This window comes from Arachis ipaensis, chromosome B6 (assembly GCF_059453495.1).
Source record: "Arachis ipaensis isolate K30076 ecotype BB chromosome B6, ASM5945349v1, whole genome shotgun sequence".
Lineage (NCBI taxonomy): Eukaryota > Viridiplantae > Streptophyta > Magnoliopsida > Fabales > Fabaceae > Arachis > Arachis ipaensis.
The window spans coordinates 91,160,866-91,178,373 of NC_142441.1; the positions used below are offsets into that span (position 1 = coordinate 91,160,866).

Consider the following 17,508-nt stretch of genomic DNA (forward strand, 5'->3'; position numbering starts at 1 on the left):
TGTCAGGAACATTCTTGATCACATATTAATTTCTTATTGCTATTTCATTTGGATTAATTTCTTGACAGCTTGCAGATATGTGTTGCTTTTTGCCATAATTAACACACAGTTAAATATTAAAGCCATGTCTCCCTAAGGTTCCCAACTAGAACTTTTGTCCACCCCCATCCAATAATTTGAACTCATCTTAAAATCTGATGACAAAACTATCCCTGAAAAATGTGAGGCAGTCAGAGAAGCTCCTTTGCATTGATCCAACCACATAGGCATATAATCCCATACAGGGACTTGAACACAAATATTGAAATGACAAAACAAACCCTATGTGGGTAATTGCTAATAGATAATGAAAATTATTTACACTCAGATTTTGAAATGAAATGAAAATGTCATTCTAGATAATGTTATATAATTATTCACCTATGAAATTTATTATTACTTTTTTGCATGTCCTTCATACATATATATTATCCTGAATGGGTTGAATAAGTAATGATAACATGTGATTCTTGATTTGAGAATATTGAATGCTATGGCCATCTCCATGTTGGTACATGCATAGTGCCATTCTTCTAAGGTTCATAGCAATTTCTTTGAAGCGCTTAGACAAAGGAGAATCATGAGCTTCTTTGTTCATCTTCTTCCATATTATGCTTAACATGGATTTTATGCACTCACGTGCTTCTGTTTCAGAAGCTTCATTTTTGTTCATCAAACATTGAATTGACTTAATGAAGTCACCAATCTCATTCTCACGCTGTCAAGGAAAACAAAACATAGAATTTATTGGCGTAATTTAAAAGAAAATTTTCTAAAACGAATTAAAAAAATTATTTTTTAAAATAAATAAAAATAATTATTCAATTCTATTTCTTTTCATTTTAGGTTAGAGACAAATTGAGTGTGCCAAGTCCAATTTAAAAATAGCTCGGTCTAGCCTCTCGCGATTGGCAGCAGTTCGGGAACTACCAACCCTTGAACCCGATGTGCAAACTAAAGTACAATAGTGTTCGAAAAGTGCATTTGGTTTACTAATAAAACGTGGTGCGTGGGTAATTGCTTTAATTTTGTTTTAATATCAATAATAATCTGAGATATTTTTAATTATAATTTTCTGTAATGATATTATATTTTACTTCTGCTTTACTACTGCTATAGTACTTAATTAATTTATTGTTAGATTGTTTAATTAAATGATGAACTGTTATGTCAGAATTCTACAAAAAATGCTTGTATTATATGATCTCCTGAGTTTGGTACTATGTCTATTTACAATTTAAATTCTGCACTACTGTAACATGTTTTTAGCCTCAGCTAACTGCTTATTTATACTTAATAGAAGTAGCACTATCTACCAAAAAATGTGCATAACCGAAGTGCTTTCTTTCATTGGAAAATTCCAAACTAAATGATATCATGAGCTTTTTTTATAGATAAATAAAGAATTAAATTAAAATATTTGAAATCATATCACCGTGATGAAAAAATGTTCGATACTCAATAAAGAGACACTCACTTCAGGACTTTCTTTAAACATTATTAAAATTTATTTTTTTTATTATTTTATGTCAAATTCTTTTAAAGTATTTTGGAGGCTTGGACAACATTGTCTCTTAGTTAATTAGCGTTGATATATATTTTAAGGTAGATGGAATAAATTTAAAAGATGGGGAAGATGAGACAGATGAGCTTGATGATGCTACAAATGCTACAATTTAACTTATGAACTGTTCATGTTCCCATAGCAATACCCTAACTCTCTCTCTCTCTTATTGCACAGTAGTTAATTGTTAGAAGACTAATTTGTGTGTTTGCTTAGAGATTTTTGGTCCAATCTCTTCAACTTTTTGCTTGGATTTCAGGTTAGTGCAATTTTTGTATCGTAAACTTCATTGAATTCTAGGATATTGTATGATAAAGAAATATTGCTTATGTTGTGTTGTTGCTTGTATTGTATTGAAAACATTGATATGGTTAAATATTGATAGGGTGTTGTATGAGAGATGAAATATTACTTGTGTTGGATGATTTATAGGTACTAAAAACATCAAATTCGTAAGATATGTCTTGGCACCATCGAGTGTGGATGTATGATAGGTTGAATCCAACAAGAGGAGGGTATTAAACCTGAGTTTTATGACAAGGTTGAGTAGTTTATAGAAACGATTACTAAGTTAAATGTTGTGAAGTCGGAAGAAAAGTGTAGATGCCCATGCGTTAAGTGTAGATGCACAAACTATAAAGAGCTGAACATTATTAAGATGCATTTGTGAGAAAATGGGTTTATGCCAAATTATTGGATTTGGACAGAACATGCAGAGATTGATAACATAGAGATTAATCAGACGGGATTCAATAATTGTGGGGAAGGTGGTTCAGGAAGTGGTACAAATGTGGAAGAATGTGATATGTATGACATTAGCTGGGAAGACAACTCCAGAAGGTATCATGAAATGGTTTTCGATTCTGCTGGTCCAGAGGATCCTCATGTAGAGGCTAAAAACTTTTTTGATCTTCTTGAGGCAGCTCAAAAGCTTTTGTGGGAAGGTTGTGTGCACTCTCAACTATCGATAGCTGTTAGAATGCTATGCATTAAGGCCGAGGGAAACCAATCGCAAGAGTCATTTAAGCAATGGGTGACCTTAATTAGGGAAATTGCTCCTGAGGGTAGTGCCATACCTAGGGATTACTATGAGGCTAAGAAGTTAGTGCAAAAGCTTGGATTGAAGGCAATCAAAATAGATTGTTGCTCAAACAATTGCATATTGTATCGAAAAGACGATGCTGTTCTAACTAGTTGCAAGTTTTGTGAAGCACCTAGATTCAAGCCTATTTCTGATGGTGGTTGTAAGTCCAAGAGAGTTCCTGTCAGACGGATGCACTACTTACCCTTAATCCCTAGACTTCGAAGGCTTTATGCGTCAATGAGTTTAGCTCCGCACATGACGTGGCACATCGAAAACCAACGTGATGATGGCGTGATGACCCATCCGTCACATGGGGAGGCATGGAAAAGCTTTGACCGTATCCACTCTGATTTTGCTTTGGAGCCTAGAAACATTAGGTTAGGTCTTTGCTCTCATGGCTTTACCCCAAATATCCAATTTAGCAAGCCTTATTCTTGTTGGCCCGTAATTGTTATTCCATACAATCCACCTTCTGGGATGTGTATGAAAGATCCTTATTTGTTCTTGACTTGCTTAATACCTGGTCTTAATAACCCTAAAGCCAATATTGATTTATTCTTGGGACCCCTGATTGACGAATTAAATGAGTTGTAGAATCCTGGTGTTTTGACATATGATATTGTAGAAAAGAAGAATTTTGTCTTAAAGGCGGCATTGATGTGGACTATCAATGATTTTCCGGTTATGGGATGTTGTCTGGGTGGATGACACAAGGAAGATTGTCATGTCCCATTTGCATGGAGGATACCAAGTCTTTTACACTATCACATGGAGGCAAGGCATCATGGTTTGATTGTCATTGGAGGTTTTTGCCGATAGACCACCCTTATAGGCGCAATAAGAATGATTTTCGGAAGAATAAAATAGAAAGTGAAGAGGCTCCTACCAGATTAAGTGGTTTGGAGATTTGGCAAAGGGTTAAAGAACTTAGGAGGATATCAGATAATGGAAAGTGGATCAAATCACGAGAGTATGGTATTATTCACAATTGGACTAAGCAAAGTGTGTTTTGGGAGTTACCTTATTAGAAGGATAACCTGGTTCGTCACTGTCTTGATGTAATGCACATAGAGAAGAATGTGCTTGATAACATAATGAATACTATTATGGACACTGATAGAACTAGAGACAATGAAAAGGCTAGGTTAGATCTGGCTGAACTGTGCAAGCGTCCAGATTTACATTTGCGGCATGTCGGTGATAATTGTTGGTTCAAACCTAAGGCAACTTATACTTTAACTTCTGAACAGCAACAAGACGTGTATAAGTGGGTGCAACAACTTAGATTTCCAGATGGTTATGAATCTAACCTTGCTAGATGTGTAAGTCTTTCCCAGGGGAGGTTTATTGGTATGAAGAGCCATGATTGTCACATTTTTATGCATTGCTTGCTTCCAACTGCATTCAGAGAACTACCTACAATATATATGGAAGCCTCCTACCGAGTTAAGCCAGTTTTTCAAAGACTTGTGCTCAACCACCTTCAAAGTTCATGATTTAGAGGTTATGGAGCAGAATATTCCCATTATCCTTTGAATGTTAGAAAGGATATTTCCCCCGGGATTCTTTAATGTGATGGAGCATTTGCCAATTCATCTAGCATATGAGGCACGTGTGTGTGGACCTGTCCAATATAGGTGGATGTATCTGTTTGAAAGGGTGATAGGAGCATTCAAGCGAACAGTGAAAAATAGAGCAAGGGTTGAAGGTTCGATTTGTGAGGCTTTCTTGGCAAAGGAGACTTCAAGTTTTGTTTCTTTCTACTTTGAACCACATATCTTATCAAGGCGAACCCGTGTGCGAAGAAATGATAATGGGGGAGACACAATTAAAGCTTATTTATCAATATTTAATAGACCTGGTCGCAAGGTTGGAAAAGCTAAAGATCATGGGTTAGACGAATAGGACAAGGCCGCAGCTCATTTGCATATTCTACACAATGAAAGCAAAGTTAGCCCTTTCTATATGTAAGTGCACAAATCTTTTATTAAATAGTTAATTACACTTGTTCTACTAACTTATTCCATAGCTTATCAACTCTAGTCCTACTTTCATCAAGGTTTTGGAAAGAAACTTGTCCTGGAGAAAGCAATGACCGATTTTTCCCTTGGTTTGCATCATATGTAAGTGCATAGATTCGTATCATAGATGCATTACATAGTAATCATATATCTTTTATTAAATAGTTTGATGCATGTTTTTAACTAGGTTCAAAATCAATGCAACGAAATTGTTGATCCCGGTTTGCAATCACTTTCTTGGGTTCCTTCAAACAAAGCAACAAGTTATCCAATTTATAAAGTAAATGGATATACATTTCATACTCTTGCAAGAACAAAAGGAAAGAAAACCGATAACACCGGTGTGTATGTCAAAGGTGATGCAGGCAATGGGGAAAGTGATTGGTTTGGATTATTAGAAGATATACTCGAGCTTGAATACACTGGTGATGACTCTAATCGAGTTGTTTTGTTCAAATGTCAATGGTATGATCCAAATCATCCAAATGGAACACGTATTCATAATGACTACAAAATAACTAAAGTCAACCATAGCAAAAGATATCGCCACTATGATCCTTTCATTGTCGCCCAAAAAGCTAAACAAGTTTACTTCTTACCTTATCCTGGAAATTACAAGTCTATGTGACATGTTATTGTAAACACTAAACCAAGAGGTCGAATTGAAACCAATCATGTACATGTAGATGAGGATGAGGATGAGAATAATGTAGCTTATCAAGTGGATGAGAGCAATCCTTCTAGGATTTCAGACACTGAGCTTCCTATTAGTCTTAAGTCTCCATTTGGAGAGGACCGCATTATCGAATTGTCCATCGGCTCTAGTTCTGGAGCTAATAAAAATGAATATGATGATGTTGCAGACTTTGATGATGATATCGATTTTTAATAGGGTAACATTCTTTTCTATCTTTCTCTCTAAATCTAAATATATAGTAAAGAGTGCAGGTAGCTGAAACATAAAAGCTGCAGGTTGAGTAAGGAAATAGCTTTACATATTTTATAATCTATTATACTACTGAATCAGTTAATAGCAAAAAGGGTAATTAAAATAAATTATTAGGTTTTATTATTGTAGAATTTGCAGTGATGCAAAGTTAGTAGGTAGTCTTTTTGTTTTTTTATTTTTTATTTTTTGAATAATGGGTGGTTTAAATTGTTTACATTACAAAACGCTATATGGCAGTGGCTATAAGATTAACTTAGGCATTCAAAAGTTAGACATTATTAACCAATTTAAGTTAGATATTAAATATATTTCTGCTCACAAATCTGAGGCTACTTTACTGTTGCTAATTTACTTAATTGTTGCTGATTTGCACTGAACAATGTTATATATAACATAATTTAGCTTGTGTTGATGGAATTGTTAGTGCAGCAGTTGATGGAATGCATGCTGGTTTCATCTTTAATATTATTTTAGCTTGTGTTGTTTTAATTTTGTCTTTAATATATATCTAGATCATGGCTCCTCGGGGTCAAGGGTAAAGGTGTCAAGGGTCATAGAGGTTCTCGAACCACCACCGCAGCCGCTATTACCACCACCTCCACCTCTTCTGGGACTTCAGTTGTGCCAGATTTTCAGTCAGGACCACTTACCCAGCAACTGTATTTGATGGTGCCTAATCCAGGCTACACTGGTCTTCCTCCACCAACTTGGCTTACTCCAGGATGTATGGGCCCTCTACCACCCCCTCTTCCAATTTCGATTCCTCCTCCGTCTCGCAATTCCAGCATATTAGTTGATTCAGAGACACCTGGAAGCTCTAGTACATCTCCTCCATCAGAGACTGCATCGGTTCCTAATGTTGTCACAAAACAAATATTGGTTCCAGATGGAAAAACAAGGTAAAATTTGATTGCTTGAATTAGAGAAATAATTGCTTTTTTTAGTTTCCTAACTTGTCAATTCTTTATGAAATTATCAGTTGGTTATCTTTCCCTCCTGGTTCACAAAAGATTACAGAGATCATCAAGAAACGGTATGATAAACCATCTAAAAAGTTTGGGGATGTCCCTCTTTTGAGAAAGAAGCTTTGGTTTAAGGAGTGGAAGGTAAAAATAACATATATATCAATGATCATATATGATTTATGTATATATTTGTCATCTATACTATAATTCTACCCTTTCTTTTTTGCTAATGTGCTGATTAATGTCCTGCAAGAAAAATATCATGAGAATATGTGTTTCACTTAGCTTTATAAATGTCCAATATATAAATTGCTAAGTTTTGTTTACCTATTTCAATCAGTTTTGAATAATCATAATAATCATGTTAATATACCATAATTCATGATATATAGTTATATAGCTAAAATAGGAATATACAGGATCCAAAAAGAGGTAACAATGAATCATGAACTAGAGAAAAATGGGAGCAAACATGCAGTAGGTTAACATCCAGGGTCTTAATTATGATAGAGAGCTCTTGGATCCAAAAAGAGCTTAATACTGGGTTATTTTCTTGTCTTATCTTATATTATAGTATCATTTTTATGTACAGAGCCATTTTCTTATTGATTATGATGAGGAGGAGTTTTTTTGGAGGGCTTTCAAATATAGGACAAGTAAGCGATTTATCCAAATGATGTCGGATATCCGTGAGGGTGTGGATACAACCCACGAATGGCCAATTCCTGCTTACAAAAAGGTGTTGGAAAAGTACTGGAAAACGGATGAGAAATGGAAAAATATAAGAAAAAAAGCGAGGGAGAATCGAGCGTCACTCTTAGGTGGTTCTGTCCATTGCGGTGGTTCTATTCCACTGAGCTCAACTATAGAGAGGATGGTAACATAATTTAAGTAGCTTTAGATCTTATTTAATAGACATTTATTTATATAAAATTTTTTTATTTTGTGTTTATGTGAAACAGAAGAAGCAGTTGGACCGTACACCAACTCATGAGGAAGTCTTCAAGGAAACCCACACACTTAAAAGTGACAAGTCTAAATGGGTGGACAAACGCTCTCAAGACACTCATGTGAGATATAGTATAAATATTAAGTAGATAGATTTTTCACTACTACTATTTAGTTTCTTCTCTGTTACTTATTATTAGTAGTTGTAGTAATAGTATTTTTTAACTTTGTTTTTTTAACAGAATTACATCCAAAAACCAGAGTTATAGTACCTTTGTTTTTTAACATTTCAAGCAAAATGAGACTCTAATTTCTTCCAGATCTGAGAAAAGCAACATGTGTTTTAATTTACATATCTGAAAAAGATGGATTCACTGTTCCTTTTGCTGCATTTTCAGTGAGATGTTGGAGTAATTCATGACCTTTATTTTGTTGGTTTAGCGAAGCAAAATCTTATGTCATTGATGCCATTTTGGCTTGACTTTGATTAATAATTATACTAATTCATTTTTTTCAAATAATTGTTTATTTTGAACAAAATAGTATATTAGAAATTGAACAATGTGAACTATGCATGAAGACAAGAATATTGAATTGGCTCACCTAATTATAGATTATTATATATATATATATATATATATATATATATATATATATATATATATATATATATATATATAGATAGATTCTAATCAATGAGTATTTGATATGTTAATGAATTGAGTTTTTGTGTGGTAAACAAATGTTGTTAATAATGCATGCCACCTAATTGGGATATTCTCTGTTTGATGTCTTGATTTATGTCATTTATTCTTCTACTTTAGTTAATTGTTCTTTTCGCCAATTGTTCCTGTTTCTTCTTGTGAGAATATTATTTTGTATTTTGTAATGAGAATCATGAATATTTTAGAGCTTATTCTATTTGAATTATTGGGAAAGGATGAAAATTTGTTGGTATTTTGTAATCATTGTGCAACAGGAGAAGTTTATAAAAAAGTTAGCAGAAGTTCAGGACCAACATGTCGAGGCTCAAGCACAAGGAATGGAGCTACCACCAATTGATGAAGACTTGATTTGGGAGGAAGTGTGTGGTGGGCAAAAGAAGAATTGAGTTTATGGAAAAGGAGCATTCTTTTCTAGATTTATTAAGTCTAGAACCACTTCTGCCAACTTTGTATTTGGAAGAGCATCTACAAATCAAAATTTTGTTCTTGATTTGCGAAAACAGATTAATAATCTCAATGAAGAGCTTTTTCAACGTGTTACTCAACAGACAGATGAGCGTATTAGTAAGTTGTTAGATACACGCTTGGCTCCTTTGGAAAAGACTCAAAAGAAGTTAGAAAAGTTAGAACGGGCAATTGGAAAGGCTAAGAAGGAAAAGCTGAAACGGAAGAGATGGAATGAGGCTTATGTTAGCTATTACAAGAAGGTTAGAGCGTCAAGTAGTTCCACTACTGCTCCACTGCCACTGCCACCGCCACCGCCGCCATCTTCAATCTCTTCGGATGAAGACTATGATGATGATGGGGATGAAGATGACACTGAGGACTATAGTTGATAAATTTAGTATGGTTAAACAATATACTGAGGATTATAGTTGATAATACACTTTGTTTATGTCTTGAATTATATTGACTTGCTTGTTTATAATACTTTTCTTTTAGCTTTATAATATGATGAATTTGTTTATTTTTTGTAATATTATAAATATTTGAATACTAATTAGATAAAAAATTGTAATTATTAAATTTATATTATTTTGTATAAAACAGGTTTATTTTACAATGAAAAAATCTAAAAAAAATTCCATTTTATCTTACCGACAGATTTACAGACGGATTTTCTGTCTATATTCAGAGTTTGGAATGGTATTCCAAGGCTCAAATTACCGACGGAAAATCTGTCGAAAAATCCGTCTGTAATTACCGACGAAAAATCTGTCGGAAAATTTGTCGTAATTACCGATGGAAAATCCATCTGAAAATCCGTCGGAAAGTTCGTCGTCTTCAGGAAATGGGTGGAGAATTTACAGAGCAAAAATCTGTCGATAATTTTCCGACGGAAAAAAATCCGTCGGTAAATAATTTCCGACGAAGCTTTTACAGAGGGACAAAATCCGTTGGTAACCAAAAATTCGTCTGTAATATAGACAAAATCTGTTTGTAAATCTGTCTTTATTAAGCCATTTTCTAATAGTGAAAGGCCGGCAAAAAGATAGATACATCGCAGCTTTGTTTATGATTTGATGGGGAAAAGAAGTAGCTTGCTCTTAAATTGGGAAATATTTATGTATGTGATATCCAACTCTAACAAAATGGAATAGGTAACTCTTTATGTCTAACAAACAGCGACAGCAATTCCTATGTGTGTGTTTATTGTTATCAGATATGAGAAGCTTTTTTGTCCAATAAAAAAGCTGCAGTAGTTTACCAGAAGTGTGCCTTTTATAGTTGCATTGCCTAACTAATTTTAAGCCAAGTCAGAACTCAGACTGAAAGAAAGAACTGCCATTTTCATTAGTGGTGCTTTATCTGACCCGTACTTAAACCATGCATTAATATCAATTAAGTGAACCTGATTACTTATGGTTTTTGGGAAGTTGTTGTGTATATATATATATATATATATACACTTCTCAATCTCTTTATTAAATATAAGTACTAAGTTGAAATAACCAAACCGGGTTAGTACTACTATAACTAAACTTGAACAGTTGTTTAATAATGAAATTTTTTTCTGCAACTATTATTGTTACCTAACTCATAATATTTGGATATGGAAAAAAAACTAGAAAGTATAACCCCAAGTAATTATGCCCTGTGTAACATACCATTTATGTAGTTTATATAAGGTTAGCGTCTCTTTCTTAATATGATAAATAGCCATATACATTCTACTATATTGGAGTTATACATATAATTGACCGTGATTATTAGCTTCTTTTCTTCATTCAAGCAAACCAAATTTTAGAATGGCTAGTCCACCTTCCAAACCTCAGACATTGCTGCCAGACGACCTCATATTGGAGATTTTTTCTAGAGCCGATGTCAATACGGTTGGTTGTAGCAGAACCCTGTGCAGCTATTGGAGCTGGGAGATAGAGACCGAGGAGTTTGTCTTCAAGCATCTGCATGTTGCTAAGAAGAGGCCAGCTTCCATTTATATTCACTTTGGTATCAAGGGACGAAGATCATTGAGGAAGTGGGTTTCTAGATTTAATGTGGATATCGGGGAGAATGAACGCCTGCGCATCCCATTCTTGAGGAACTCTCAGGGCCAATTCGAAGTGATCAGTACTGATAATGGCTGCATGGCCATTAGGTATTCATGCATTAGTCACCCAAGTAATCTCATCGTGTTGAATCTTAATACTGATCAGGTAACACAAATTCCGAATCCTACGCAACATCATTGTTGTATTTGTACCTCCACTTATGCAATCCTGTACTTTCCTGATTCGGTTGGGTATGTGTGGATAAATATTTATAAGAAGAAAATTTTTGACTCACAATCATGGTTGACTTCATACTCATCAATGACTAGCCGTTGGGTTAGTAGTTTCTCCTGCCCTCCATATGTTCAAGGTCTTGATTCTAGGTATGTTGTTAACCATGGCATCGTTTATTGGTTGAATTGGAACAATCATGCACAAATAAGCCCACAATGTATTGTTCACTTTTCAATTTTTACCAATAAGTTTGGATTCATTTTGATCCTTGTGGAAGCTAGAGCTATGATTCAGCGGCTTTTAATCTGTGAAGGTTGTTTGTATTATGCTGCTGTTCATGCTAAATAAGACAGTTATAGGTGGCTCATCTGGAAAATTGAAGAAAGCAATCAAGGCTACTCTTGGGATTTGTCGTCTCATATTCGGGGTCATGGATCAATAGAATCACCAGAGTATTTGACTCATGATTATTTGATAATAGTTAAAGATACTTCTTAACCAACTAGAGGAACTCAGTTCACCATCACCAAGTTAGATTTAATAACAGTTAAATCACTGAATGTGAATTTCAACACCATTGTCCCAGTTTAGTATATATATATGGTCTAACAATTATTGTATGTTATTCTAAAGTCTCTATGGGAAACTATATATCATTATTTATATGTATTGCCTAACTGATATAGCATATATGTTGAAATTAGCTTCAAAAAGTGGGATCCATTTGTATCAGCAATGCTATAGTTTACATCCTTAATGTTTTCTTTAAGTTTGTCATTTTCTATTATTTCTGTGATATTGTAATCTAATTAAGTGCCTTTTTTTATATACTATGAAGTACTGCAATAAGTAAGTTGTAAAAGAAACAAACCTATTTACTTAGTGGTATAAATTTATCGGGTTAACAGATATCTTAACTTGGCTAGCATTTTTATTGCCAACTTAATGTTAATTTTCTTGCTTAATATAGCTATGTTTTCTCATATGGAAGTCTCTTTATTAATGAATAAAGCTCAACACAAATCTAACATTTTATTGGCTATTGCAATTTATATGTTTCACAAACTTACTTTCAAAGTATTTATTTAGAACACTTTCTAATCAGATCGATAATTGAGAATATAGGTATATAATTCCTATACATTCTATTGCTTTGACATTTTATATGTCTTGAGAGTTCTTGAATCATGGTTTGGAAGTTTATGGTGAACATGTTTGTAAGCGCATCTCCATGCTTATTAATAACATATCACTTAGTCTTTTGAGTGTCTAATATAGTTAAATCTAATTACCTATGAAAAGATCAGTGTAAACAAAACTTTTGACTATAAAAAAATCCAATGAGAAGCATTGTAACAATTAGAATTGAATCTATAAAATTATAGAATATGCATATATATTTACAGCGCCAAAAAAAAGATGCCCAGCAAGGGATTTTCTTACACACTTATTTTAATATTACGAGAGCTTATATAAAGGTAGTGTCTACTATGATATTAAGAAATTTTGCACACATAATAAGTTCATGCATATCATAAAAGACAATGGAAAATTGTCAATAAATTTAACAGCATATGTATGACCAAAAATGTTTAAGTTGTTATTAACATGATAATTGAGAAAAAAAATACACAATTATTACAGTTTGGACATGTTAATAAAATACAGTTGATAAAATATTTCTCTAGAGCTATGCTATATTAACCTTCAAATTGAGGTCATATCATCTTAGGCAATCAATTATGTACTCCACCTAATCAATATTATTTTATTTATTTAAAAAGATGTTGTGTAATTAATATCTCTTAATATTAATGTCAAGTTCTCTATTTCCTGTCAATTTGAAGATAAAGTTATATTGTTATAGTAAATCCCATACAAATAAGACAAGATTATTTTCCCCTACTAATTTAAATATTAACTATTCCAAATATCTTAGTTCGAAATAGTCTCACCTTGGGAAAGACTTCTTGAACAATAGAACCAAACAAACCTTAGTTAAAGAGATGAGATAAAGTATCTAGAAAATGATTTCTTTTCTATCTTCTGCAAAACTAATTAATGAGTGGTTTCATATCAACATGAGAGACATTATCTCTTTCAATGTGTGTCAGTGGTCTAAAGTTTATTGAAGTAAACCAAATAATCAATGAAAATTGCATTAGGGATTTTCCCAATTTAGTAATGGACGAGTCTATTATAATATTGTAATCATATAAATGAATAAAGAAAGTTTGTCTATTTACTAAAAAAACAAAGGTAAAATGCAGTATATATCTGCAGCAGCAGAGGATATAAGTAGAATTAAGTCGAGGAACACACATGCAATGCTTTAACTTATATAGTCATTTTCACAACTTAATTGCATTTCAAAAAAAAATTTGAGGTAAAAACAATCTCCAACATTGACATGTCTTCACCAAATAGCACCAAGCATTCTCTTTTTCATTAATTAATTGGTAACATTAAACTGAAAATCAATGAATATTTTTTTTCTATTTCTTGACAGCATTTTTTTCATATTTAGTTTATTCAAAGGCACTAGGCGGGTGACCTTAATATTCTTCTCCTACAAGTGATACATACATCATTCTATAAATACCAAGGTTCTGAAATCAGACCAGACCAGCCGGTTAAACTGGATTAACCAAAAATCGGTCACCTGGCTGATCCGGATGAATTCCAGAACCGTCCTGCAAAAAACCAACAAAAACCCGGTCAAACCGGTAGTTAACCGGTGAACGACTGGAGCGGTCAATTTTTTAAAGGTACCCTAAACGGCGTCCTAAACAGCGTCATTTTGAGACACGAAAAAAAAAGAAACCCGCATAGATGGCCTGACACAGTAACCCAACCCAACCCAACCCAACCCTTTATGTAAACTGAAGACCTAGTCCCCTCATTCACCAGCCACCACACCTCAACCCTAATTTCACTCCCAATCTTCATCCAATAACAAAGGCCGCCGTCCTTCCCGGTCAACCACAATCGACGCTGTCACCAGACAGAAGCACCTCCAACAGGCGGATGGAAGGAAGCTGGTCTGGTCTGGTCTAGTCGTGGATTGCAGTTGTAGCAGCGGCATCGTCGTCTGAACTCTAAAGTTGGTCTGGTCGTCTAGTCGGTGTCTTCTACTCGTCTGGTCGGCAGAAGCTGTTCTGTCAACGTCACGGAAGCTTCTTTGTTCTGCGGCCATGACCTAGACGCCTTCTCTGCTCTTTGCCGCGGTGAGTTTGTACTGGTTTTCAACCAAATTTTTTTTATTTTGTTAATGAATTATATGAATTGATGCAGAGTTTTTTATTTGGTTCATTATATATATTGATGTAGAGTTCTGTTTCTGTATTTAATAGCTACTGTAATTATTTGGTTACTTTTGGTTAATTATATGGATTGATGCAGAGTTCTGCTTCTTTATTTGGTCAATTTTGGATTATTTGGTAAATTAATTAATCATAGCTGCTATAATTATTTGGTTAATTATATTATACAGAGCTCTGCTTTTGTATGTATTATCTAATTCTCTGAATTTTGCTTTAATTCACTAATTTCAGTAATTTGTAATGGCTCGCCTGCTGTATGTAAATTCAATTTCGATTCCTGAATTTTGCTGTAAATGACTAATTATTGTAATGGCTGCCATATATATAGAATGTATATTTGTTTAATATTGTTTCTTTGGGTGGTAGAACATTTTTTTATTGTCATTTATGTTCCTTTTGATTTTCTTTGCTTATAAATTTTGATATTTGAAGTTGTTTATGAAGTTTTAGTGATAAATTATGGATAATTTATTATGTGAAATTATCAAATTTTGAATTTTATTATTTTAAAAATTGTTGAATTTAAATATATAAAATTATATATTGAATTTTTTTATAACTTTACTTTATATTTAATTAAACTGGTTCAACTACAGTTCAACCTTGGTTTAACCATTGAACCAGTCACTCGACCGATTCGATGACCGGTTCGGTTCTCCCAACCTTGATAAATACTATATCAGAACTTAAATAAGTCTTCACATTTAAATTAAAACACTCAAATAAGTCTTCTACTGACCTTTCTTCCCGCCTCTACAACAAGCTAGTATTTCATTACCAAAAATACCACCATGAGTGATGTTTTTCGTAAAAAGGTTAACATTCCAGATCTTCCGATGGAGATTATGCTGAAAATTTTTTATCTGTGTGATGTTTCTACCATTCTCAATACTCAAGCAACATGCAGGTTTTGGAGAAAAAACCTCAGCTCATATGCTTTTTTAGAAGAGATTGCAAGAAGGTGCAAGAGCAAGAGTTGTTCCCTCTTTGCTCACTTTGGCTACTCTTTTGATTGGACAAAGTCACTAGACTGGGTCATGAATATGAGTGCCTTAACTGGTGAGACTTCTCCACTTTACTTCCCATTCCTGTTAACTACTAAAGGTTGGTTCCAGATAGTTGGAGTTGAAAATGGCATTGTTTGTATACGCTACTCTTCTATAGGTAACAAACGCTACTTGCTCACTTGGAATCCCATTTCTCGTTACTCTAAAATAATTTCTAACCCTAATAAATATTACTGTGAAGGTTGTGCTTTTCTTTAGTCTTTTCTGTACTATCCAAACACGCTTGACTATGCTCTACTGCATGTGTACATGGAAAATCCAGATAGTTCTACATGTGTTTTAACCATGTTCATAAGTTTTAGAAGAAACTGGAATGTTAGAGTTTCATGCCCAGAGAATGCACATAGTTTCTTTCAATATTATCACTTACTCCTTTGATCAGATTTCACTTCCAGAAGAAGGACTTCAACGTTCCCATACTCTTTTAGTCCGAAGTGGGCACCTATGTGTTGCTGCTAATATTGGTGATGATTACTCATATAACTCAGTCATTTGGCAACTTAACCAGAATAGTTCTATCTTTAACTGGACTAAACTATTTTCCTATAGTGGTATTGGGCCGTCTTACATACCTTCTATCATTGTTGATGATGATATTATTCAAATTAAGGAAAGACATCTAGAAATTATGACAATGTAGTCAAACTATGGACACTACACAAATTCTACCCAGGATTATTCCCTGTGTGATATGCAAGTTTGGTTCTTTAATGATAGTATTTTGTTAGGTGTATGCATTTGGTGTCATTTTAATTGTTTTTTCTTTCTTTTTAGCTTTGTAATGGAATGTGAGTCTGTTGTTGCTATGTCATGTTGTACGTATGAGATGTTTTAGACATTTCTACTTATGTATTTTACGTTTATGTTTTTGCTCTTGAGTAAGCATGTTCGTATAGTCATCGTGTGATGTTTGTCAGCACAATTAAGTGATCAACATCTGAGATAACTGAGCTCAAAGCTTTCATAACAAGTGATAATATTATTTTTCAAACTTTCAACTGAGAAAAAAGGAGTTACCTACTAGAAATAAGCCAAATTCATAATAAATACTGTGGCATTAAGAAAGAAGCAAGGATTATATAATCTTATAAAAAAACTTTTATTTCTATTCATCGAACATAACAAATTAAGGAGTGAGATAAGAAATATTATGCATGAAATTATCATTATACAAATAAAATATTATTATGAAATTGACATCCTAAACTACTATAAACAATAAAAATTAATAAAGATTATAAAATTATTATTATGAAATTAATAATTTAAAAACATATGCATGAAAAAAATTAATAAAGATTATACGATAAAAATAAAACGGCTACTAAATATTTGTTATTCAATTAGGTTGAGTACTAGCAAGTTATAACTACCATAAGTGTTATGAATCTTTATTTTAACAATTTAATATTTTTTTGCCAAATTCTTTATGAAACTAAACCATTTTATACTAATTATTAGAAATCTAACAAAATATCTTTTTTTTGCTTTTAAATTCAATATTACTTAATGAACCTTTTTAGAAATATTATAAATAATACATAAAAATTACAAGATATTTAATAATTTTCTTTGTAAGGTAAAATTTATTTTGTACTCAACCATTTATATGCCTCATATGAGCAAGTATAGAAAATAAGCTACATGTTAAAATTTTTTAGTATAAAATATTAATTTCAATATCTTTGGTAATTATCAAAGTTTTGTGAAAATTTTCTTTACCATTATAATAAAAGAAGAATTTAACTAAATTCAAGATAAATAAGGCTTAGTAGGATATCAGAGAAAATTATTCTCTTTTCATATAAATCAAGTATTAATTAATCAACTTTTTAAAAATATTATAAACTATACATGAAAACTATTAGGAAGTTAATAATTCTCCTTTTCAAGTGAAAATTAATTTGTACTCAATTTTTAATGCTTTATAAGAGAAAATGAAAAAAAATAAGAAATGTCACTATTTTAAACTTTTTTTTTAAAACAAAATTTAAGGGAGTATTTGGTTAATAAAATAAATCAACTAGCTATGACAGCTTACAATTTAAAGTAGAAACAGAGTTAATGCATTGTGATTAACTAATGACTACTTTAGAA

General features: G+C 32.9%; 1 protein-coding gene and 1 pseudogene across 1 annotated transcript; both read left to right on the plus strand.

The window, feature by feature from the left end:
* Positions 1 to 2,062: 2,062 nt before the first annotated feature.
* LOC148561737 (uncharacterized) lies at positions 2,063 to 3,715 on the plus strand (annotated as a pseudogene).
* Positions 3,716 to 5,850: 2,135 nt separating this feature from the next.
* LOC107646990 (uncharacterized) lies at positions 5,851 to 8,681 on the plus strand. The gene is made up of 6 exons (XM_021104559.2): positions 5,851 to 5,924; positions 6,170 to 6,556; positions 6,637 to 6,763; positions 7,215 to 7,499; positions 7,585 to 7,692; positions 8,550 to 8,681. Exons 1-6 carry the CDS (start codon positions 5,851 to 5,853, stop codon positions 8,679 to 8,681), a joined length of 1,113 nt encoding a protein of 370 aa, XP_020960218.2.
* Positions 8,682 to 17,508: the final 8,827 nt, after the last annotated feature.

Coding starts and splice junctions, on each gene's coding strand:
- LOC107646990 (XM_021104559.2), top strand. CDS start 5,851: ATGGGTGGTTTAAATTGTTTACATTACAAAACGCTATATGGCAGTGGC. Junction 5,925..6,169: donor ATTAACTTAGGCATTCAAAA/GTTAGACATTAT, acceptor ATATATATCTAG/ATCATGGCTCCTCGGGGTCA. Junction 7,693..8,549: donor AACGCTCTCAAGACACTCAT/GTGAGATATAGT, acceptor ATTGTGCAACAG/GAGAAGTTTATAAAAAAGTT.